General features: G+C 41.4%; 1 protein-coding gene across 11 annotated transcripts; it reads left to right on the top strand.

Annotated features, from left to right (window-relative positions):
• Positions 1-111: 111 nt before the first annotated feature.
• On the top strand, positions 112-26,209 carry LOC105194544 (RIMS-binding protein 2). Of its 11 annotated transcripts, none has more exons than XM_039446653.1 (17): positions 112-272; positions 6,800-6,925; positions 8,578-8,906; positions 9,137-9,311; positions 9,513-9,950; positions 10,241-10,553; positions 10,785-11,368; positions 11,543-11,669; positions 12,308-12,516; positions 12,898-13,302; positions 13,547-14,078; positions 14,212-14,427; positions 14,750-14,964; positions 15,263-15,499; positions 15,686-15,944; positions 18,023-18,291; positions 19,793-26,194. In XM_039446653.1, exons 2-17 carry the CDS (start codon positions 6,893-6,895, stop codon positions 20,306-20,308), a joined length of 4,857 nt encoding a protein of 1,618 aa, XP_039302587.1. In that variant the 5' UTR covers positions 112-272; positions 6,800-6,892; the 3' UTR covers positions 20,309-26,194. The 11 variants fall into 11 exon arrangements, 9 of the variants coding, with proteins under 9 accessions (XP_039302587.1, XP_039302585.1, XP_039302583.1 ...); XM_039446651.1 differs by having other exon boundaries at positions 6,448-6,925; XM_039446649.1 differs by lacking the exon at positions 112-272 and adding an exon at positions 906-1,541 and having other exon boundaries at positions 6,448-6,925.
• The last annotated feature ends 109 nt before the right edge of the window (positions 26,210-26,318 follow it).

Below are 26,318 nucleotides of genomic sequence, written 5' to 3'. Positions count from 1 at the left end.
CCGTCCCTTGTACATCGTACGGGGATACACCTCCGCCCCACACGGGCCGTTGTACCCCCACTCGGCACCCCCTCCCCCCGACAGTGGTGAGCAACCACCACCATCACCCCCTACCCCCGACTCCAGCAGCCCTGCCTGCCTTCCACGGCCGAGCAGATCTTGGGGGTTGTACGGGATGATAGCCGAGTGAAAAAGCTTGGCGAGTACCGAGGAGAGTTCGCTCATCAGCAGCAGCAGCCCTGGCCTGCCACAATCCCTTCGATTCGGTCATCGTAAGTGTCGCGTTGACGAAGAGATAGAGTGGAAGCTGGTGCAAGTCGGTGCGAGGGTGAGGGTGTGCGCGAGAGAGAGAAAGTGTGCGAGAGCGAGAGAACGAGCGACAGAGAGAAAGAAAGAGAGAGAGAAAGAGAGAGGAGTGCCTGGATGAAGAGTGCGAACGGGAGTGAAAGGAAACCCGATTAACCGTTCGACACCATCGGTCCGACTACCGAGCTACCGAGGAGGCGATGAGCGAGCGAGTGAGTGCCACGAGCGCGAGCGGAACGTCGCAGGCGACACCCCCGAATGTATAATTCGTGCGAGACGTGTTCCCGGAAGTAAATCTTCTGTCTGTCCGACCCGGTCGATCCACAAGCTCAACGTGTCGAGGCTCACAGTGACAGTTCGTTGCGGAAGAGTATCAGTGACAGGGACGAGGGTGGCAACGACGACGACGACGACGATGGTAGCGGTAGCAGCGGCACCGGGACAGCGGAGCAGTATGGCGGACGATAATCGTGGAGTGTCAGTGGTGTCGCCGCCACCACCGCCGCCGCCACCGCCGTCGCCGCTACTACCACCACCACCACCACCACCACCACCACCGCCGCCGCCGTCGTCGTCGTCGCTGCCGTCACCGCCACTGCTCGCGACAGTGGTTGCACTACGTGCCCGTTGTGCAGTGGTATCCGGTGCGCACCGGGTGCACATGTACGCTACGTACCTTTCGCCCTTTAGTGAGATCAATAAGCAGTGCCGTGGCCACTCAAGTCGTGGCCCCGCCGGGAAAGTCGTTCCGCGTTTAGTGCTCCTCGTTCTCTGTTTCTGATCGCGCGCGCCTTTCCTCCAGCCCCGTCGCTATCGCCGTGTCGTCCCCTCGACGTCGTTCTGATTGCCGATTAGGTTACACGAGGCTCGATTCCCGCGCGTCGACCGATAAGGTGCCAAAGTGTTTCGCAGGTGGATGGCCAGTCCTCCGAATCGTCGTCGAGGGCTGGCTTTCAGTGACCGGAAGTGCAGTGTTTTATCGGAACCTCTCTTTCTCACTCTCTCTTTATTTCTTTCTGTCTCTTCTTCAAAGAGCGATTAAACGAGACTTCTTCAAACTCCTTCACCTTCGGATTTTTTTGGCAAAAGTGCCTATTTCCGCTCGTTTATCTCCGCGTATCAGTTGCTATCTCGTCCGCCATCGAGGTGTTCCTCGATATCGCCCTATCCGTCTGTTCACGTAGCACTTCTTGTCCGCATCTTGGATCGAATCGTTGCCAGCCAGCCAGCACCCGGTAGGATTTTTTGTCGTCTCCTTATCGCCGCCTTTCCGTCTATCTCGCTCTGTGTTTCTTTGTTCGCTCGTTTTCTTCCGTATTTCGCACATTTCTTTCCATTCACACATCTTCAGTTACTTTATTGCAATAAGGTTGCTTTTATCTAATACCATAGCTTTGTTACGCTTCGTGCTGTTATCAGATCCATGAAATTTTGTGGTATCGATTTCTCGCGACGACGTACTCTTCATGGATAAATTAGGCATCCGAAAGTATCAAAGAAGTCGTTCCGCGAAAAACTTCTCGTCTTAACTCGTAATGGTTTGACATCGTCATGTTTTACTCTGCAAAAGAGAACTTTTTACGTCTGCAAAATAAATTTTTTTATCAATTTGTAAAGTAAATATCTATCTGAATATTGAATATTTTAATTTGTAAGTACTCACGTGACTTTCATCATAAGTGTTTTTATTTTTATTGATAATTTTATTGAAGTAATTATAAATTGAAATATATTTTAAATATAAAAAAAATCATTTTTGAACATTAGAAATTAATCAAGAAAATTTATGTTTTTAAAAATATGTTGCGTAAGCTAAAAATTTGCCAAAATTCATATAAATATTATTAGGCATCAAGAAAAATAGTATTTTGGTCAATTGTGTGTTATTCACATTATCAGTCCTAATTTAATTTAATTTTTTGTGTAATAATAGTTATACATTAAGATAGAATAAAATAATGTAGCATAGTAAATTAATATGACATAGTAAATTACACAATTGGCTTAATTTACTTATTGGTTAAAACAACTACCTCATTTATTATTGCTTAAAAATATTTTATTACATAATATAATTAATAAATTTATAGCTTACGTTTGGATCAGTTTGGCCCGTCCACGAGTGCTTACGAATTAAAATGTGTAAATGACAATTAATAGCAAATTATTCTCTTTATAAGTTTTCCTAATGAAAACTCTGAAATCTTCGAAAATGTATATTTTATTGTAATAGAGAGAGATATTTTGACCGTTGCTGTATCAATACAAATTGAACAAGAATTCCTACTACGGTCGCAGCTAGGTCTTCGTGCTTGTATTGTTTGTGTGATTTTATATACTTTCCTCAAGTATATTTTATTGCTGATGTATGTTTACGTAATTCTGTTATTTTGACTCAACATGAACGTTCTCATGATTGTCCAATCAATCTCAATTGATTTACATAAGACGATCATTTCAAGGTATTAAAGGGTTAATGAGCGAGAAGAGTTCTGCGCCGTGAAAAACAAAGTAGCCATGAAGTAACAGCGATAAGATGTATTTACCTAAGCCGCGAGAGAGCTGAACCGCGTGCGGCAGAATAAAATCGATAATTCGGCACTAATATAAGAGTCTGGTATTAACTCACGATGCGTGGATAAAGGGAACGGTTTTTTTATCGGAGAAAAAGATTTTATATTTCTCTCGTGGAATTGCAGTCGTTAAATCGCGATGACAAATATTCGCGTAATCTACACAAACTTATTTTTATCTCTGTTTTTTGGTATTCCATATACGTGCGCTAGAAAGTTTAAATTTGACCACTCGGTTATTTCAGGATATTATATCGATTCTTTCATTCTCGTATCGTAGTTCATTTTATCACATTTTGTTCCTCTGTGCACACCGTAACGGCAATTGTCCGTCAACACGTTCATGAACTTGCGTGGCAGAAAAGCGGATAATTTCCTGATCGTCGCTTTCACTGTGTCCGTCAGTGTCGGGAGAAAGAGAAACAAAGAGCGGAAGCTTACACGGCAATTAAATAGTATCAGAGGATGGACCGTACGTGCGCAAAGGAGAGAGAAAAAGAAACAGAGACAGAGAGAGAGAGAGAGAGAGAGAGAGAATTGCTATTAAATCGCATTAATAGGAAGACGATGAAAGAAAAGAAAAATGGAAGGCTGTGCCTGTTTTTTCCTTGCTCTTCATTGTTAATGATAGGGTGCGCGCGAATGATTTTTACAACGCGTTACACACGCTCTTACGCCAATTATCGCATTTAATTCTATCGATAACGAACGTTTGTTACAGATCATTTAACTTTTCTCGCGTACCAACTCATTTTGTATCGATTCAGTATATCTACCGATACATATTTTTCTAACACACGACTCTAATTAAAAATACACGCGAAGAGTTCTAAAGGAAAATATCCCAGCAAACATGTCCTTATACTCGAAGAAAGAAACTTATTATTATCTTAAATGTATTATTTTTAATATTTATTTTTAATTGTTATCATTAAATACTAAAATGTTCATAAAATAGATACTTTAAATAATATTAACGTTACGTAAATAAATTTGTTACACAATTAGAGATTATATTTTGATGATGTTTTTAAAATGTTTGAAGAAATATCATGTATTTATTAGGATATTTTTTGTATTTATAAACAGTACATTAGAACAAGTATTTAGGACATCAAAGACAATTTAAAGGTTTTAGATTGCTCGACTATTGATTCAAATATTTTATTATTTTCGGTATAATTTAAAAATTTTTTGTATTTTATGTGTTATTACAACAATAACATTTTATATTTTATATTTTAATTAATTATACAATTACATCATGTTATGTTGTAAATCTTTACAAAAATTTAACGATCTTGGCTCGGTATCATTTACGTGTTTAATTACTGAGACATTTATTTCTCTCTCTCTCTCTCTTGTTAGATTTTTTTGCAGAATAAAACAAGATCTTTTTTCTTTCGCGTTTTTCGCGCGTCTAAAGTAGATGACTGATGACAATTGAATACCGCGGTGAAAAAAAGTCACGTTTGATCTCCGGTAATCGTAGGAGGCAAGGAAGAAAGCGGGAAAATTAGTCGGATGCACTTTTATCTCGGTGCACAGATGCGGAGATAACCGGACGAGGGTGTGAAACTCCACGATGCGCGCGTAAATCGTTAACTGAAGCTGCGAATAATAAGGCACGTGTCGCGCTCGTCGTGAACGGGCGCGTTAACGAGACTCTGTGACAAGTGCAGCGTACGTATGTGTGCGTATGTGTACATGTGTGCGTGCGTATGCGTGTGGGTCTCAATCACGGCAACTTTTTCGCATGAAAACCACAGGTCGAGCACTTGGCCGCACGCGACGCGTTAACACGAAATATCATACTGTACAACTCGCGCACTGTAGTTAATACTCCCTGGCTGTGCTCGCGCCGGTGTTAAAATACGTGTTCGCGGTCGGTTGGACTCATTGTGGGCGCCAGCGACGAGCGATCATCGACCATGAAGTCGCAAACCGAAGCGAGGATTTCTACAGGCGGATTACAAACTTGATCGAATTCTCCTCGCGCCGATACCTGTTGCCAATAATCGCGCCGATGACTTTCTCACTTAACGAGGGACTTCTCGCAATCAATTTCGCGGCCAGAGCAGCCCTTTAGAGAGTATTCTGATCTAGAACGCGAAAGTGTTTACTTATACTTTTGCAACTTTCTTTTTAAAGAAAACTGCTATACATTTTTCTTTCATGCTTTTGTACGTCTACTTGTATATGTTTACTAATTTTTGATGTGGCTAAATGTTTATTAGTTTTTATGTTATGTAAATTTAAAATTGAATACATTTTTCAAGTCGGCTGACATAATTTCTTAGGAACTACTGAAGCTAAACAACTTCAACTTTTGCGTATATGTGAAATATATGTTTGTTTATCGCCTGAATTGAAATTATTGCGGTATCTATAAATTAACTATTACATATATATTAAATTTAATCCTTTGTTTTAAAAAATCGATATTTGAAAAAGAGATGTTTAATTTCAAGATATTAAAATTTTATTTTTATCTCTGCTTTTTAAATATGTAAAAATGTTTTAGTTTCAAACGGCGTCCAGATTTAAAACACTAAAACATTTAAGAGCTATTAAAGTTGTTTCAACTTTAAATAACATAAAAACTAGTAAACACTTTGTCACACATTTTTGAAAATTTGTAAATACTAAATATGCATACAGTCTTTCAAGTTACCTCGTGTCTGCGCTATTTACTCATTGGGAAAGAATTGCTTTCTTACTTTTTGCATAAATCACAAGATTTTGATTCATACTTTGATGCTTCTACTTCAATAGCTCGTGAAATCCATCGATTATTGCCTGGCACCTCCGAGGCGTACTTTGGACGAGATTTTCGACGTATTCTTTCATTAGAGACTTCCAGATTACACGAATTTGTCGCAAAAGCTGCTTCAAATTGTGAATCTTTTTTCTACGAAGCTTTACCTTGATAAATACCCACGTATTTTCAATAGGATTAACATTAGGTGATGCCAATCCTATTAAAATGTGAAATTAATTAAATCACTTTTTTCTAACTTTAAAAATTTATCCCTTAAGAAATTGCGTTATACATGCCAAAATTTTACAAATTTTGAGAAACAGCTGAATATTATGATGAAGCATCAACGATAACAGTGCCATTTACAATCCTGGAAAAAAGTAAGAAGCAATTCTTTCCCGATCAGTAAATATCGCAAACACGAGGTAACTTGAAAGACTGTAAATGTATAAGTAAATGTATAAAAGAGTTAAAAAAAGACCGTATAGAGTTAACATCGTATAAGAATATACCTAATTTAAAAGCATTACGCAAAATAGATAAGAAAATCAGGCTGCTTGAGAAGAGCTTTATCAAATGAAGGGCCAAATCGATGCAACCTAATTCACGCTATATCTGACTACACGATTTGTCTACGACATACATTTCTCGTATTTCGTAGACTTATAATTAACGACCATATTAATAATTTCACTCATTAAATATTCATCCCACATTTACCGAATCAGATAACATAAGATCATGGCGAGAGAGTCACTCCTCATTAATGAATTAAGAAATATTTTGCATACGTGCGTTTTCTCCTAGGATGACCCCATATGTAACTACAAATCAGCCGATCCGATGCGAAAGAACGCTGGTTTCCCTTAAACGCGAGGTCCCCCCGTTTCCCAAGAGAGCGACGAGAGCAAGTCCCGGCTCGTTCCCGAGGCGGGGTACGCATGTGACGAGAGAAATAAGAAAATCCCCCTTTGCCCTGCAATAGAGTCGCACTGTTAGGTGTGTGTGGGATCGTCGTTGTGCGGTGCGCGGCACGGCTCGGCGGGCCGCGCAAAGGCCGCCCAATTAATTAAGATAGCTCCTAGACACACACGCTAGATCGATAGGGACCGGCCGCGATAAAGACTGGCGAGGGTCTCAGACTTCAGGGATGTTGCAGTGCTGTGGTGTTGGAGGTGGCGCTTCCACGGCTCCGCAGCTGCACGGTACCGGATCCGCTGTCGGGGCTACCACCTCCACGAGAACCACCATCATGCAGGACGCAGTTCTCGAATCCATCCTGGAGGTGAGAATCGACCTGTTTTATGTTCATCACCAATCAATATAAAACTATAACTGATATAAGACAAAAGGAAAAATTGCATGCCCTTCTATTTTTAGAATTCTATTTTAAGAATTTGTCATCTGGATTTATTTTTTTTTATTTGGAAAATTATTATCAATTGTTTATTAATTGGTCATTTAATTTCTGATTAAACACAATTTTTAAGATAATGAATGAAAAGTGTTGTGAAAGACTTTTTTTTATTTTTCCTTATTTAATTTTTTCAAGTAAGACTTCTGCGTGTTGCTTTTCATGTTAGAGGATACCGAATTAATTTAAGCATGCGGTGGAAGTATCTTCGGCGAAGGATGTATTTTGCAGTTACCAAAAATTAAAGATCCTGTATGGCGATAGTGACCAATTCGCGAAACGCGTGCGTGCGCTTTGTCGCGAACCGAAAGTCCTTGATATTAAACAGATTACGTGGAAAGGTAATATGCATGTAATCAATACGCACACACAGAGGCACGCACACGTGTGCGCGCGCGAAAGTTACGTGTGAACCGTCGACAATGAACCGCGGTCCGTGAAAAGCTCTCTTTCACTCTCCGCGCGGCTGGCACTCGATAAAGCGCACTTAATGTGAAAAACAAAAGTTCTTATTAATGCGTTCCGGTAATGATTGCTCCGCTTCTCGGGGGGAGCTTTAATTCGCGGCTTTGCAGCGCGTTAAATAAAACCGCTTAAACTTTGTTAATGACTGGAATTATGTCTCCTGTATGCCACGCCGTGCTTCGAGGACTCCTCGGAAATCTGTACGCGGAAAATTAATACTGACTCGACAGAAGTTCGATCTACCGCAATCGAGATAATTGAGCAATTAATTTCACGAAGTGGTAAGCAATTTTACGGATTATAAAGTGACGAGCATCACGCTGTAATTGCTAGCTAATTATGAAGAAGCTGTTAAAGAGGAGATGTCGAAGAGAACGCGGGTCTATCAGTATTGTCCTCACATTTTGGTTTAATACCGTTTTTCGACAAGAGATTTCTACACAGCTAGATTACATGTAGCGAGATCAGTTGGAGCAATCGGAACACAAAAGCCGTCTCCCTCCTTCATTATAAACGTGACATCCTTGTCGCGTATCCAATTGTACGTCGCTCCGGATTATTAGAAACAAAGGTTTACAACTAAAAAAAGAATTGAATCCATTTCTTTCTTCTTCCGTTGTTTTCACCCACGAGAAACTCATCAAATAACTAAAGTTACGCTAAGAAGTCCTAATATAAAATTTCCTTATATGTTAAACCGTAAAGTATCATAATACATTAAACACGTTAATGACTTCTGTACTATAATGTATAGAGTCACCGCATCTTACAACCTATGAAATGTACATTGCAATTAAATTTTATTTTTAGTATTAAGCATTTATAAAAATACATGAACTTTTATCTCGTATAACATTTCACTACGTGCTTTGAGATAATAAAGTGATGTATATAATGTAGCTATTATTAATCGAGACATCAGCACAATTTTAACAAATCGTTGTCGTGTCTACGTAACGACAAACCGCTTCTAAGGTCGATCACGTGCTGAAGAGCATGTCTTATTTATTGAATATTAACGAATTTTATGATGCTAATTATATGATCGATTATTTCAGCAAATGCGGGAGACGGAAGCCCGGCGAGCGGAGCTGGAAAGGCAGCATGCGGATGCACAGAACCAACTGCGGGAGAAGATAGCAGGACGCTATCAGGGCCCGGAATCTGTCGAGGCGTTGCAGTCAAAGATCCGGGAGCTTGAGAAGAAGACCGAGCTGCAAATAGTGAAGCACGAGGAGCTGTCGCTGGAATTGACCAGTCTGAGTCGTGCGCGCAGCAGGGGACCTGTCATGGGACATGTCACGTCCACGAACGTCCCGACGTCCACCTGGCCACCGGCCGGCTCCGAGATTGATAGAATCATCGCCAAGATCGAGCAGGATACTAGGTATGTGGAATGATGAAATGTGAATCTTTTTAATCGTGAGGAATCAGTTCCGCGAACTCGTCAAAGTGCTACGATAGCTATCGTCGTTTTTTGCATACTCTATTTGAGTATAAAGGCGTCAGTTTGTGTAGACGTGGTATTAATTATTTGTAAAGACGTCATTTGTTTTAACTGTGTGATTTGTATATGAAACTCGCACGCATTTTTTTTATTAATCAAAATAAATTCAGCGCCGGCAGAATATTGCACGAATTGGACACGCGGGGCGCGATAACCACGCAACAACCCTCGGCTACGCAGGGCATCCTTAGGTCCAGCTCGGAAAATCTTCCCAACCTCGGTCAGCATCAGCATCCACCTCATCCGCACGCCCTCAACCTCGGGATGCCTACCCAGCTGAGCCATGTACGTAATCCGTTTGCATAATAATGTACAATATTACACAATTTTTCTTATTAATCTTCATTAAAACGGAAGATCGAAAGAAATTTAAAATAACAATTCCAACAAGAATAATTCTTTAAATAACTTTCTTATTGCGATTCTTATTTTAGTATTTTCTCTGTTTTCTGTATTGCTGATTACTGATAAAACCTCTTTGAACAGTACGCAGGTTCACCAATGCCATTAACGCCGATGATGCCTGGTTGTCCTCCATTGACGCCGAATGGACCACCATATCACTACAGCGAGCCTATCCCGCCGGCACCATCACTCTCCAGCAGTCAGTCGCAGCCCGCTTTCCAGCAGAAAATTCAACAGTATCAGCAACAGCAATCGCAGCACGAGATGTCGAGTTCTCATTCTCAAAGCGTTCTACCATCTCAACAGAAACAAACGCACACTTCACATTTCACAAGCAATCAGTATCAGGAGAGCTATCCTCATACGCAAACGTATCAGCAGCCGCTTCAGCAACAATCGCAGCAGCAGCAGCATCCGGCCTCGACCACGTACCTGACATCGGCCAGCCAGAGCGTAATACCTCACTATACACAGCCTGCCCAGACCGCCCAGAATTATCAGTTGAATGGGAGTCAACAGGTGTGTCGTCAATTATTCAATCATGATTACTTTCTTATAAGCAAGTAAGCGAAGTAACGGAATTCGTGGAGGCTTATAGATATAGAATGGATGTAGATATAGAATGGATGGCATTGTTTTTAGTATCCAGTTTACCAAATATTTATCTAAAATAAGATTCCAATGAAATTAATGTTGATTTAAGCTTCGCAATTTTTAATAACGATTACTTTTAATTTTTTTATTCGCTAACATTAAAAGTAACAAAAAGATTTGTAAATTTTACAAAGATCAATTTGTCTCGTGCGCAGGCAACGACATATCCTAGTTTGTCCATGGCCTCGCATCCAAACGGGACGTACAGCTCGGGCGCGACCAGCTACAACACTCAGTTGGCACATCATAACTATACTGTGCCACAAACGAACCTCCCGCAGACAACGTTATCCTCGCTGCCGCTGTATTCCACCACGTCCTTTCATTCCACCCTCGGGGGACTCACAAGCGTACCCCAGTCCGTTCTTCCTTTCTCCACCGGTCAGAGCACCTTCGCTAATACCAGTGGATCGACGTACTCCACTACCGTCGGGACCAACGCTTTCGGGACGTCGGGCGTAAGCTCAGGTCAGAATTATCGTACTAACACACATTACTAAGAGATTTAGTAGCCATTTTAATATTTTTAAGAAAATAATTTAAATTTTATTTTCTGGACTTAAATTTTTTTTCTCAGATGAGTTATAACATTATTAAATTGAATTATTGAGTATTTTTAATGTAAAACATTTATATAGATAGTACGACCAATTTTCGGCGTTAGTTGATCGTTTTGATAATAATCGTGTACTCGTGCAGGTAGTAGTTCAGGAGGCCTGTTACAAGCAATAGGCGATCCTTTACAAGCGATGCAGCAACTCTCCGCCCAGTCGCAGGCAAATCAGCTTCAGCAGCAGGCGATTATCCAGCAGATCCAACAGAGCTTGCGTGCCAGTTCGCCGACCGTGCCCGGTACTGCGACCGGTCATCATATTCTTGGCCCTAGGCAAATGCCGAAGATCCCCACGAGTATACTGACAAATCCTTTGGACCGACTGACCAACACCGAAGACATTATATCCGAGGGTCAAGTGGACATGCTGGACGTGCCCGGCAAGGGCAGATGTTATGTTTACATAGCTCGCTTTAGCTATGAGCCGTTCCAACATTCGCCGAACGCGAATCCGGAAGCGGAACTACCGGTCCAAGGTGGCGATTACCTTCTAGTCTGGGGCCAACCCGACGAAGACGGCTTTCTGGACGCAGAGACACTCGACGGTAGACGCGGTCTGGTGCCGGCCAACTTTGTACAGAAGTTGGTAGGCGACGATCTGCTAGAATTTCATCAAGCCGTTCTCGGCCTCAGGGACGTAGACGATTCTGCCTCGACGAATATCCCTCAAGTGAGCAATTTAAGAGCTAACGAGGTACTTAACGAGTCGCGTTCTATTTGCATTTATATTTTCGTAACAAATAAAATCTGTTACTGTATTCTCAATAGTGCTATTGATTATCAATATTTTATTTAAAGAGTGTTAATTGGATGAAAATAATAATTGTGATTTGATCTATTTTAGTGCTATCTGCAAGATATTGATTTAGAATTAGCCGCATTGGAAGAAGGAAACCGGAATCGTCAAGCAGAACTATCCGCGTACGCGGAACTCGACAATATTGCGGAGGAGGATGAACAAGAACCACCAGGTTAGTACTCCTCGTCAATTCGTTATGACGTTCAACAAAACGTAGCATGACGCATGCTTTTAACGCTGAAAATTAAATGATATATGTACATAGTCTATCCCCGCAATCCAGTAAATATATGTAGTTATATGGTACTTGGATCACCTATAAAAACCAATCTGCTTTTAGCGATGTGTTTAAAATGTGTTTTTCACATTTTTAAAATAGCGTGATTCTTTTCCCTCGCTCTCTTCCTTATGTAGTTAAAATTATTTTCTAGAGAAAATATTGCTTCTACGATTTGTCGATCCTGCTTAATGTGTGCGCATGTATGTTAAATTTGATGTCGAATATCCCAAGAGACAATACCAAATTATCCTCTGTATGTTCCTACAGCTTCTTCCCTTGTCTTATTTGTCGCATGTTGATAATTTGAAACAAAAGGTCTGTAAACACGTCACACAGTAAACGTCCACGCCTGAATCCCGAACCGGTTTTCACGGAGTGAATAGTCACAAAATAAAATGGGTAACACAGAGAAAACCGAATCCGTTGCACTATGTTAAGTGTTGGCTGGATTAGGCTGGCTTAGAGAGATAGACAATAGTGAGAGATCCTTAGCTACAGCTAGGCTTTGTCTTTGTCTTTTCCTCCTGAAGAAGTCTACATGTTTTCGGACCTAGTTCCGGCGCCGCAGCACCTCACGCTTGAGCGACAACTCAACAAGAGCGTGCTGATCGGATGGACTGCACCCGACAACACGCACCAACTCGAATCCTATCACGTCTACGTGGACGGCGTGCTGAAAGTCACGGTGAAGGCCACCGAGAGGACCAGGGCCTTGGTGGAAGGAGTCGATTCTACACGGGTTCGTAATAAAAACCATCATTCATTAAACTTTAAAGAATTTACACAGTGCAAAAGAAAACTCATTTTAATTAAAGTCATAATTATTAATTAATATTAAAATATTATTAATAAATAATATAATAAAATTATTAATTAATACAATTTGCGTAATTATCTATGTAATAGGAAGCAAAATTACCTATGTGCTATATAAAGTTTTTTATATATAAAAAATGAAGTTTTAAATTTTTTAGACTAGTACAAGAAATTAAATATATAGTTCTAAGATTTCAGGACATGTAACACGAAATCAGGGATTGACTTGTACAAAAATATTAAATATATCTCTTTTAATGTAATCCATTTTAATTGTCTTAAAATTGCTCTTTCGCTGATGCAGCCGCATAGGATAAGCGTGCGCTCGGTCACGCACTCGAGAAGGACGTCGCGCGATGCCGCTTGCACGATGGTGATCGGCAAAGACATCGCGCTGGGGCCGACTGCCGTCAAAGCATCAAACGTAACGGCGACTAGTGCCGTGATATCCTGGCTACCCAGTAACAGTAACCATCAGCACGTCGTCTGCGTGAACAACGTGGAAGTTAGAACTGTGAAGCCGGGCGTCTACAGACATACTATCACTGGCCTGGCGCCGTCAACGATATATAGGGTGACCGTCAAGGCGAAGAACCTGCGGGCGACGCATTTTGAGGACCAAAATGCCCAGGCGGCAAATAATCTTGCCTGCCATGTCCACTTTAAAACGTTGCCCAAGGGATTGCCGGATCCTCCGGTCGATATCCAGGTTAATATAATTCCATAATAGACATAATCACATTTTATATCTGAATGTTTAAATTTTACGATTCTAAAATTTTCTACAATTAGGATAAAAATTCTGAGTGCAACGTTACATTTCGAAGTTTCCCAGGAATGGAATAAAAATTGGACGATCAAAGTTAGATACTAGATTTTCTAGAATTTCTATCAAGGATCCTTAAGAAAAGTTTTTTAGACACTAATGTTGCGTAATATTATCCAATTTCCAGGTGGAGGCTGGACCGCAGGACGGCACTTTGCTAGTGACCTGGCAGCCTGTTGCCCTAAACGGTTCGGCCGTCACCGGTTACGCGGTGTACGCCGATGGTAAGAAGGTCACCGATGTTGACAGTCCCACCGGGGATCACGCGCTAGTCGACATACACAAGCTCATGGGTCTTAACCCGAAGCATATCACTGTCAGGACTAAGAGCAGGGAAAGTCAATCAGGCGATAGTTGCGCAACAGCGATACCTTGCAGCGTGCTTCGTGGTGGTCCCGCCGTCGCTCACATGCCGTCTCATGGCGGACTCCCGCACATGGTGGATCAACGACAACAGCAGTCCACTATGGGTCCTCAGGATGATTCCAGTCGCCATCGTATGGGAGCCGTAAGTCAGCGATACCCGAACGCGCCCGTGCCCTCGCATATGCGACGACACGTGGCTAACAGAGTAGACGCTCACGGTCAGGTTATCATCGAGACGGACGAGAATCTTTCCGACAAGGAGATTTACCCCGGACAGAGCATTCCTCAAATGGGTAAATATCCAGAAATATAAAGACGCAAGGGAATCTGGGTTCGTCAGACAATATGAATGATTTTCGTACAACCCAAGCTCCCCTGCGCGATTTATGCTTTTATTTAATCGCGTTTTTTAATTATCTCGTCTAGGAATTCCGGAAATCACAAAAGATTCTGCGAGTGAAGCAAATTATAGCGAGGAGGACGATCCCACGCGTAGATCGCGGGGAATGCCACCACAGCATCACGGCCCGCAACATCGATATGGCGCGACAATGGATCCTCAGGGCCCGCCTGGAGCACATAGGTCTCCTAGCATGGGCGGTCCCAGCAGTAGACCGCAAGATCCTTATTATGACCAAACGGGTAGATATAATGGCCACTGTGTTGCTGTGATGGAATTCTTTGCACTCTTTGCATCAATTTCTAACTTAACCATAATTTCCTTTTCTATTCTAACTCATTATTTCGGAAAATCGCTGTTTATGTTACAACTCTGAAGATAAATCCTGATGTATGTGTACTTATATACGGCATTCTTCTCTCCTCTTGGACTCTATACTCTCTCGCTGAAGTATTTGATGTGGTATACGAATCGTGTTGTATAATCGTCTGTCAACTTTAAGTGTATAAAATGAATCCATAAGACACATGTTATTATGTACACTTTTTTTTTAATATTGTTTAGGACCGTCTCAAAGGGGACGAGGACCGGTTTATGGGCGCGGTGGACGAGTACCGCAGGCTCAAGGTGGAGCGAGTCATCCACCGAACGTAGCTCAACAAATGAACAAGAGGCAGCGATGGTTCGTGGCACTGTTTGACTATGATCCTACGACCATGTCACCAAATCCAGATGCATGCGAGGAGGAATTACCATTTTCCGAAGGCGATACCATCAAGGTTCTTATTCTATAACATACTTGTATTTTACACTCAGTCTCATTTAATATTTGTGTTTGTTTAAATTTATTTTATTTAAGTTTAAATTAAATATAAATAAAAATATTACAACTAATTAAATTTGAATTAAATGTTTGCCGTAAAGAAATATTATACGTAATATAGCTTTTTTATAAACTTTTGGATGACTTGAGGTATATTCAATTCTATACTTGATTTATATTTGTGTCTGTAAAGTCTGTTAATGATAACCATTGCATTATATGAAAAGAAAATCTCATACGTTTTTATTCCATAGGTATACGGCGAAAAAGATGCTGACGGTTTTTATTGGGGCGAGTGTCGCGGTAGGCGAGGATATGTTCCTTACAATATGGTGGAGGAGCTTAAAGATCCACCAGGTCAAGCACAACCTGGTAGGAGAGGACCCGCACAGAGTGAGAGATGGGGTGACATTTATGCAAGCATGCCCGTGAAGAAGATGATAGCCCTCTACGATTATGATCCTCATGAATTATCCCCTAACGTTGATGCTGTAAGATTTTTATCATAATACTCTAAATTAAAAAGTTCACTCATATATATTATTTAGATGCATCTTTAATCGGAGTCTTAAGAATTCTTTAACTGTCTCTAGTTAATCGATTGCTAGACTTGCATGTTTATATAATAATTTGTAATAGTTTTCATTATTTATTATTAATTTGCTTTAATTTTGCAGCAAGTTGAATTAACGTTTCAAACCGGAAACGAGATATATGTCTACGGTGACATGGATGACGACGGATTTTACATGGGCGAGCTGAACGGCGTGCGCGGTTTAGTGCCGAGTAATTTCCTCACAGAGGCACCCGGGCAAAATCAGGGGCAACCGCCGCAAGGTAGCAGGCGACCCGGCGGCCAGAGCCAAGGACCGGGTGCGAGGGGGCCTCCACCACCTCCTCGGGAACCACCCCCGGCCGGTCACCGACGTGGCAAAGGTAAACACGCAATCATATCCCATTCATATACATCAAATCCTCCTTATAGTACCTATTATCAGGGCATGAATAGCTCCTCAAGCCAAGACGACATCAGAATTAATTATGTGTTCTGCACGGAGAAAAAGTTTGCTAGTCTAGCATATTTTACAGCAGTTGTCACAGCAGATCCGATTATACGAAAAAGATTCGTTAAAAATATTATATTTGTATTTATTTGTATTTTTCTTTACAAACTCGTGTTTCCGCAAATTTGCTCGGCGAGATTTGTCCATTTTATTAAAAGAATAGAGTGCTATAATGTCAATTATCAAAGCTACTTTTTGAGCATTTTCACATCGTAAGTAATAGCAACAAAACGGTTTTGTTTTGACCGCAAAATTCTTTTCCTCTGTGTGTACATCAATATTGTTTAGACATTTCTAAACACCATGAATGTCTTGATGTAATAATGCAGCATCCGTAGTGCTATGCAGGAAGGGGAAATTGTCAAATTGTTAAATTTTTAAATTATCAAAAGCTATTGGTTTCCGCTGTAAGTAAGAGATTGCCATGTGTCGTGTAAAATTTCATCCTTTCGCGATTCGAAGCAATGGGATGTTGAAACTGGCTCGAGGGGTTGTTGACGTTTTCACACCGACGCGACGCAGTCGTTAATCACGTCTTGGGGCGGTCGAGCATCTTGATTGGACGCGAAGATGCGTTATTGTTACCTCGTGTGAAATGCAAGTGAATCGATTGCGATAGCGTCGCATCGGTGTGTGGCAAAAACGAAAATGCAAGCGTCAAGCAACACAAGACACGAAACCAGATGTGTGCCAGACGACAGGCAGAAGGGCCACACTGATATATTGATTGGCATTGCGCAATCTGGCGAATTCGAATCGATATGCAATTCGAGCCGAATGAGCATGCGGCGTATAATTAGATGGAATTATTTTGGAGCAAAGTGTGCAAACCCGCGTGTCCGATACGCCCTATACACGTACCCCTCGACAAGAGGGGACACTCGTTGTGCCGCTTCACACGCACGCCGGTCAACACCGGTCTCTTCCAAGCAATGTGTACATCCGATACCCACGCTAGGCATTTAACAGCGTCATGTTGTTCTGTTAACTGTTGCCACGATATTGTCAACAAGTGTTACACTGATAGAAATTCTCCGCGTCACATGTATATAAAGAGAATTTTTGGTGAACGTCCGTTTGGTAACACGTGCTGTCATACACACGACGATAGATTATATATATATATGCAATGAAACACCAAGCTGCTTTCAGTGTCTTCTATATTATATAAGTATATCTAACATATATATATGTTCATATACGTATATATGATTTATATATACGTGTATATACGTATATTTATATATATATATATTTTTTTTTTCTCTCCGGGCACTATCTGCCTCTGTTACTATTACTCTACGTATCTGTCCTATTCTCTCTGTCTATATTATATACATACGTATATATTATATATTTACACTATATATATATATATATATATATATATATATATATATATATTTATCGACTGATTATATACACACGATCATGTCTCGCTGTGATATATAACAGTTTACTTTATACCGACATGATCTGTTTCTGTGTGCCTGAACTGATCGATGGTCGTCGTGTCACATGATTGTCGTTCGTGTCGTGTTGTCATGCTGGCCATTTACGATTTATGTTGATTCTTCCGTTTGTTCATTGATTGATACCACCGACGATAAACGATGTCGGTGGCGGTCGAGATTCTCGTCCAAGAATATCGCGAAACGGAACGGCGACGTCGTGTTGAAACTCGCGTGACCTACAAGATCTCGCCAAAGTAATTCCGGGACTCTTCATTCAAATTTTAAATGATCTATCGATCTCGTCGAGACGATAACGTTTCGCTACTCGCGACTCTTCGGTAGCGTATACCCGATGCGGCATGCTCGATCGACTCGAAGGAAAAAGAAAAAAAAATTTTAAAAAGATAAAGAACAAAATAAAAAAAAAAACATGAAAAAGTAAGAGATAAATGCGCCATAAATGACAACACGGTTCTGTTCTCTTCTCTGTTGCTAGATGCCTGCATTGTGCCTGTGTCTGTCCCTGTCTGTCACTTAGACTCTAGACAACTACAACAACAACCACCACCATCACTAATGAACAACCAACAACATCAACTACAACATCAAAACAATCCACCGCATCTAGCCTATCAACAAGCGAATCACCACAGCTACACGACCGTAACCACGTCCAATCAGCATGGGCCCAGTCACTTGCCACCCGGCGGCGGTGTCATGGGTGCCCATCAGCAAGGTCCCGTACTGCCCCACCTTCAGCAACAGGTGAGCCCGCTCCTCTTCCGACAATTTCTTCGTGCGCTTTCTTCTCTTTCTCTCTTTTTTCTCTTTCTCTCTCTCTCTCTCTCTCTCTCTCTTTCTCTGCTTTTTTTGTCGAACGTGTGTGCTTTCTATCCACATTTTTTGTGCGCTTGTTCTTCAGGTACGTCGAGGCTTCCACTGATCGACGATTGTCCATGATCGACAAGTCGTTGTACCATAAGTTGCGAATTTCCTTTCGAAGAGAAATGGAGAGAGGAAAACTTGCAATTTTTTTTTGTTATCGAAATTAAATTCTAGAACGAATTAACGTTTTCTGAATACGTTTGCATATTATTATCCGTTTAAGATGCGATCAATCGACAGAATGTTCTTTCAAGTTCTTTATTTGATTTATTTTTATATATAGATAAAATATAGATATCAGATTGAGTTACAGAGACTGGAACTTCACTAAAAATAATATGGTTTCGTATTCTTAAGCATTTTTCATTACATGTCGCTCTCTGTGCTTCGCTGTCAGCTCTAACTCGCGATTCTGTTTTTGCTATAAATATTGAATGATTCAATTCTTTTGCATGAGTGCAACATTATATTGAAAAATATAATAGATATAAGAAATATTTCAAATATTTTAATTTCTTCATAAGATAAAGGAAAAATTTTTCTTGAGATATCAATTTTTCAAACACATCGTGGATCGAGAAGAAATTGCAAAGTCATTTTTTATTAGAAAAGTCCAACGGCTGTTCGAGTCACTATTTTTGCATTTTACCTAGTTGTATGTGTCCTTTTTGCAAGTATGAGTTGCGCTTTATTGCGAAATACGCGCGTCGAAGATGGCACGTGAGCTGTGTATGTCTCATGTCAATGTATTTTCGTATATGTATATATATATATATATATATATATATATGCCATGTGAAACGCTTTGAAATCTTGCAGCATGCCGTAGCATCGTCTTATTCCATCTTTTGTCAGTTTAATAAAGATCACCGCAATTAAAAAAAAAAAGAAGAAAAGAAGACATATCTTGCGCTTCGCTAAATCATCGTGACATGATCGTCCTAACACTAACATATATTCTATAAGAGGACGAATCTGAAATACGACAACGAAGATCTTTATAAGTTTCGTCCATCCTTATATTTTATCTTCTTTCTCGTATCTCGAAACATATATACTCACAATATTCTTTTTCCCGCCAGTTATTTTTGTACCATTACATGAAACGGAAGTCATCACATATCTCTTTCGAATTGTCGACAATTTATTTGCGTTAGCGGCCCGTAGACTCTTCAGAATGATAGAAGAATATAAGATAATAGCCTCGCAGAAGAGACACTAGCGAAAGTAACGATAGAGCGCGCGCGATAGAGAATTAGGCGAAGAAATTAGACACGATTTATTCATTTGCTACCGATTGGATATCAGCGAAACAAGAAAACGAGATAATTAGTGTCAAGGAAAGGAAAAGATTGAATTAACGATATCTCTTTGTTTTTAGGGGAAGGGGAGGGGCGGCGTGGCCAATCGGATCGCTGGTAGTAACATGCCAGGTATGCAGGGGCCGGGTCAGCATCTTCAGCAACAGGACTACCAAAGCCAACAGCAAATGAATCAGCCCTATCAGCAACAACCGAATCAGCCCTACCAGCAGCAGCAACAATCGAATCAAGGGTATTCGCAACAACAGACGCAACCGTTCCAGCAATCGCAACCACAACAGCAAATGGGCCAGCCGTTCTCGCAGCAGAATCAACCAGGCGGTCTTGGGATGCAACTCGGCGGTCCTCAAAGCACTAGCAAGCCTATGAGAGGAATACCATCGGTGCTGCCAACAGCGCAATCCAAGACGCAGCCGATGCAGCCGATGCAGCAACAGCAACAGCAACCGCAGCAACAGAGCACCGGGCCGAACCTGATGCAGAAGTTCACCGAGATGGCCGGCGCGAGCGCAGGCGGTGATATACTCTCCAAAGGGAAGGAGCTCATCTTCATGAAGTTTGGATTGGGCAAGTGAGGAGAAGCGATCGCTAACGACGTGACGGTGACGACGATAACGATAATAACGACGATACATTGTCGTTTCCGTTTCGTTTTTGTCGCGCTCAACGTTCGCATGCGCGCAAAGTCAATCTCGTCGATCACGAGCTGTATAAATCAGTATTACGACGAACGTCGTTTGACAGCGGAAGATATGCAACGAGGACGCAATCTTACCGAATATTGTTGCTGAAGACAAAGAGGACAAGGCGGAAAAGAGTGCGCCGCCATTGCTGCTGCTGCTGTTGCTGCTATTGTTGCTACTCGCTATTAATCGTTAATTACTGCAAAATAAAGAGGAACCGTCGCTGGGCAAACATAAATCGAGAACGAGCCTCGCGATAGAGGAAAGGAGAAAGAACGTTCGGTGGAGATTGCTTGAGATAAAAGTCACTCACACCGAGAATCTACCGATGATTCCATCGATCGAGAAGAGATAAGAAATACGTACAAGATTCATCGAACTTCTTTTTAATCCTCCTTTTCCGAAATCTTCTTCTTCTGCTACTTCGTCTTCTTCTTTGCGCGACGATAGGATCCTCGATCGATGCTGGGCGGTCCATTGAAGAGATACTTGTCGATTGCTCGTCCGCCGAACCGTCGCAGAATCTCCTAGCATACACGAGATAATCAGTGTCACGGTCAATGCTATCTGCGAAATGTACTTCGAGCGACGGCGCGCCAAATCATATAAATCGCGTATCTGCGCGACTGTTTCTTCCAATCTCTCCTCATTCTCTTTGCGTTATTCGGAGCGCCGTTCGGTTCTCAAAGTAAAACAGAAACCTTTGTTGCGATACAGATTGTATCGAGTGTACGTAGAAGAGAGAAAGAGAAGCATTTCGCGTAAATTCTGTATTAAAATGAGTCACTGATAAAGCGAAGCTAGACAAGCCGAAGTCAGATTTTTCGTGGACGGAAGAAAAAGATAGAGGCCGACCTACAAAGGGATAATCATATCGCCATATAGGAGTGGGGACGCGACAACAACGTGGGTGTGCCTTGGGAGAACCATTTCACCCAGCAGCAACCAATGATCATATCTTTAATCAATAATTCTCTAGTTATTTTTTCTTTCTCTCGTGAAAATTGAGCGCGCTATATCGAGAGCCGTAGCGGCGCATACACGAATAAACGATCACGATCTCTCGTCTTGACAATTTTCTCTTGTTCCCGTGTGTGTGTGTGTGTGTGTGTGTGTGTGTGTGCGCGCGCGCGCGTGTGTGTGAGCCTGGAAGCCCCTCCTCCCCCTCCCTCTTCGCATATTCCCTTACATTATCCTACGTCCTTCGCTTTTATTCCAGCATTCCCGAATGCGCGCAGATGAAATCGTTGTGTCCGGACCGCGAGAGAGAGAGAGAGAGAGAGAAAGAGAGAGAGAGATCCTCGAACCTCGTGTTTTAGCCGCTCGGATGAATCTCGGAATCGGGATCGCCTGTTCGGATCGGGAGATAATTGAACGAATCCGAGACGATGCTCGAGGATGAATGGCGATAGGGCCGTTTGTCATCGGACCCGTCTTGAATGGCGCACAAAAATCGGAAGCAAAACGGAGTACGGAGCAACACCACGGAGTCAGACACCAATGAAACGCAGACACGAAACGCTACGATCCTTCGATCGGGGCGGGCGAATCGGCCGCGTATCAAACGGTAATTATATATCATAACTGTGTGTATGTGAGTGAGAGAGAGAGAGAGAGAGAAATAGGCGAGATGGAACGGGAGATTATAGCGTATTAAATACGGTAACGGGATATACATATATACATATGCATATACAGATATACATATATATACATATATACATATATTTAACTATTGCAAAGTGTTGTTACATCGCTACTTGTATCGTATTTTGTACAAAGTATCTTTACCTTCGATTGTTTTCTTTCGCCAAGATATATTTAGCAAAAAAATATGGCGGAGAAAGAGCGACGAATCTTTTCCGGATCCAATTTCAAATCATTCAACACTATCATTATCAACATTTTATCCTCATCCTCACTGTTTTCACCATCCTCACTATTTTTAGCATTCTCTTTATTCTTAGTCTCATTCTTATCCTTATTCTCATCATTATTATCATCATTATCATTATTGTCACCAGTATCAACTTCACGTCATTGACGCAAACTTGTACTTAATTGTTATTACTCGCGCCTGTCCTGTGTATGTACTCGCTTCTCGTATATTTTTTGGCGATGGTGAATATACATATACAGCAAGACATGCTCGAGATTTTGAGAAGAAGAGAACACCGCATAGGGAGACAATCATTTCCGTCGAGAAACGAACCAAGTTCTAGAAAACTTAAGATCGCGATTCAATCCTTTCACTCCCATCGAGGCATGCATGTCCCACTACAGCTTTAATGATTTTTTGGGAAGACAGTATCTCATAATAATATTACAATCACACTTTGTTAGAATTTAGTATATTACGTATTCTAAGATGACAGTGAGAGGGCTAATACTGCAACATAAAAGTAATTTAAAGTAAGTTGATTTTCTGACATAAACGGAACGATATTAAAATAATAAGAACATCCATGTATACGTCTATGGACCAAACAAAATTTTTAATGTTAAAAAAGTCATAATTCACTATCTGAATAAAATTAATTTGAATAGCTCGTTTTTGTTCATCGTGCAGTCAGGTAGATATCTTATTTTTGTCGATCAGAGTTTTTCCACACGTAAATTGTTAAAACTAGTTAAACCTCCTGAGACAGGGGAGAGAAACGCGATTGTCGTTTAAATGATAATGAGATTTATCGCAAGCGCTGTAAATATTAAGATACATACATAGAAATTAATTGCGAGCGAAAGACGGACGTGTCTCCCTAACGCGGTGTTTCCATTACACAAGCTTACGCATGAATGATTACATTTGCATGGAGTGAAATCTGTCTGAATCAAAAGTAGACAGAACAAACGTACTCGAATGTCAATGCATTACCTGCTTTTTTTTATTTTATTGTTGCCTTGTCGCGCAATAGTACGATAGTATTCGGCTTTGACCGTGCGCGTCCGACGATCGACTACTGATCAGGTCTGGTCGTGTAGCATCGGATGATCGCGCGAGAGAATCCGTCGCTTTCTCCGCAACCATTTGCGTATAAATCCGCGAAGATATCTATGCACCATACGTAATGATTTGCAATGACGGGGAATGCATCCCCCCGCTCGCAAAGTTATTTTTATCGCGTTGTATTTTTCAATTAAAGATTGTATATAAATACTTTTGAAGCGAAAGAGACAGAGAGAGAGAGAGAGAGAGAGAGAGAGAGAGAGAGAGAGAGAGAGAAAGAGAATATCAACGCTCGTTTACGGAACTACACGACTGGAACTATACGATTCGCATAGTAATGATCGAGTGAGAAATGATAGCGATATTATTTATTAGAGCACGTGGCCCTTTCGCAGCTTTTGCGGCTTTTTCGTTTATTGTTCCTCCCGCCCTCACAATTTTCTCATTGTATTTACGATAGCACCGAAACTCATATCCGACTAGTATTATAATCTTGATTCAGGCGATGTGAAAAAAAAAAGACTGATACCGAAGTTTCCGATATACCGCAGGTGATTATAACGCGAGTACCAAGACGCTAATAGCGAGTGTATGTAATCTCTCACGTATGTCGTGGTCGTTATGTGTCTTTCTTCGATATTGTTTTCTGCGTCTGTCATCCCACGTATCTCTATAATATAGCCGTGTATAGTTCTCTTTCGCGCGAGCGAGAAAGTATACATATTTGTTACGGACTTAAAATTGATTATAGGCGTAAAGAGAGAGGAAATATTGTAAGAGAGAAGAGCGAGAGAGAGAATTATGGGAGCACCGCGACGCGAGATGTCGAACGGGTTCCGACAGGAAGCGGGTCTTCGAAAGAGAGAGGAAAATATTGTGAGAGAAGAGAGAAAGGGGAGAAATTAATTGTCGATGCGGCGCGCACACATTAGTGCTTTTACTTACGGTACAAAATCGAAGAGAGAGAAGAAGAGAAAGAGAGAAAGAAAGAAAGAGAGAGAGAGAGAGAAATAAGCATTTTTACTTATCATCGTTAGATTTTTAGATATGATCACCCTAAAACGCACCTATATAACTTTCACGCGAACGAACTCATTGTATCTCGCGTTACAACGTTCGAACGGGTCATATCTGCGACGCTCATCCTCTTCGCGCGGTCCAGACCAAGCGCCAGCGATTCGATAGCGATTCGATCGTTTAACGAGAACAATAAAATAGCGAGACGCGACAAAACGATCGAGCGCGGGTAGGATTACGCGGCGATATCGCTCCTTGAGGCCCCTCGATCCGTCATTGCATAAAGGCATAAACCATTGAAGAATCAACAACTACGTTATATCTTCTCAAAAGCCGTGATATTCGTGTGTAGCTAAAAGTCTGAATTTTTAATCGACCCACGTCCAATATGTGATTAAATGGTCAATCCCGATCCATCCCTAAATTTCATAACTAGCGGTGCATCTCGCATTGTCCTATGTCGAATGTGAATTGCTGTTTGTAAAGTTCTATAATTATCCGACAGAGTTTCTTCATTGTAAGTTCCATTTTGGAGGTGAATAAAATAATAAATAATCTTTACCTTCTTCGCAATCGCTATGACGGATCGTCGGCCTTAATTCGGCGGTACCAATCGCGACAGGTCCACCGAGTACCTCTAAGGATCGTTTATCGAGCCTCACGCCTCTGTATATTTCATTGTACATTCTCATCGTTACCGACTTTTAGCCTCTGAATGGGACGATCCGTGTAGCTCTTTTGATATCGTGGCGATCGGGTGTCGAGGATGAAATCGACTGGCGAACAAATAAACGAGCGAGCGAGCGTGCGAGCGAGCTCTCGAATGCTGAAAGGAACGCAGGTGCGCCCAACAATTCTCCACAATTTTCCGGACGTTTCTTTCGGTCTTCGTAGATACCTTTAGGTGTAAGGCACTGGGTTGATTTTCACCTACTAGGTGTCGAATAGAATAAAATATAACGCCCGCCCTCCGCGCATTCACACACATACACACACACACACACACAAACACGCGCGCGCGCGCGTACATACGAATCACACAACCCAGGTCGACACGTCGACAGCAAGTGTCCGTTTGAGAGTTATTGTCTAATTGTAAGAGCGTTTCTTTGACAGTAAAGTATTTTACAATTAATTCTCCGTTCGCCGCGCGAGATAAAAGCGATTGTACTTGATAAAAAAAGAAAAATTTTTACTTTCAAAGTGTGATTTATTTTAGGAGTTTGTCGAGATCGAAATTGGAAAAAAAAATCTTAAACGGACACCGATACTCTCCAGCTAGATCGACGACGATCGTTCTGGGATCCGTGAACTTTCGTTCACTAGGAAAGCTTCACTGACGGAGGGAGAGAGCGCTATAACGAATCAAAGTGACTGATAGAGGGACGGTACAAGGAGGAGGCTACGAAGCTATCCGGACGGTGTTAATTAGTCGCCAATTATTGTCATTCTTTCTCTCGTGTCGACATTAAGGACGTATGAAACGGGAGCAGAAGGTAGCGCAAATCGATATATAACACGTTTCAATATAAACGAAAAAAAAATATTAATAAAAAGAAAATATATCGCGTCGTCTCTTAAGCATGCCAAGAGAGAGGTACGCCAGCTACGTTTGTCATTCAGTAATCTTGCGCTTTGTTTTTTCTATGAATCGGTGCGTGACGATCTTACTCCTTGTTAGATCGAGGTGAAGTAAGAGAAACAGGAAGAAAAAAAAGAAGCTGCTATATATAAAGAGAAAAGGGGAGATTTAAGAGAGCCCATAAAAACACACACACAATGTTATTATAAACGATTAATTAATAAAAAACGAATCTTGTTTGTTGTTACTTCTGGTATACCTCGTTGTGGACCACCGCACCGATTTATCGTACCGCCAGTCGGTTCGTCTTTCGAGTTTTCTCTTAAACTACGCTGTTTTTCTTTACTTTCATTTTT

The sequence above is a fragment of the Solenopsis invicta genome, chromosome 3 (genome assembly GCF_016802725.1).
Source record: "Solenopsis invicta isolate M01_SB chromosome 3, UNIL_Sinv_3.0, whole genome shotgun sequence".
Classification (NCBI taxonomy): domain Eukaryota; kingdom Metazoa; phylum Arthropoda; class Insecta; order Hymenoptera; family Formicidae; genus Solenopsis; species Solenopsis invicta.
Note: the sequence above shows the minus strand (reverse complement) of the source record. Positions and strands in the feature narration are given on the sequence as shown.

Bases quoted from the DNA above. Each gene is read 5' to 3' on its own strand.
- LOC105194544 (XM_039446651.1), top strand. From the start codon at position 6,791: ATGTTGCAGTGCTGTGGTGTTGGAGGTGGCGCTTCCACGGCTCCGCAG. The intron at 13,303-13,546 runs GTTAATATAATT...TCCAATTTCCAG, and splicing joins ATCCTCCGGTCGATATCCAG to GTGGAGGCTGGACCGCAGGA. The intron at 14,428-14,749 runs GTAGATATAATG...AATATTGTTTAG, and splicing joins TCCTTATTATGACCAAACGG to GACCGTCTCAAAGGGGACGA.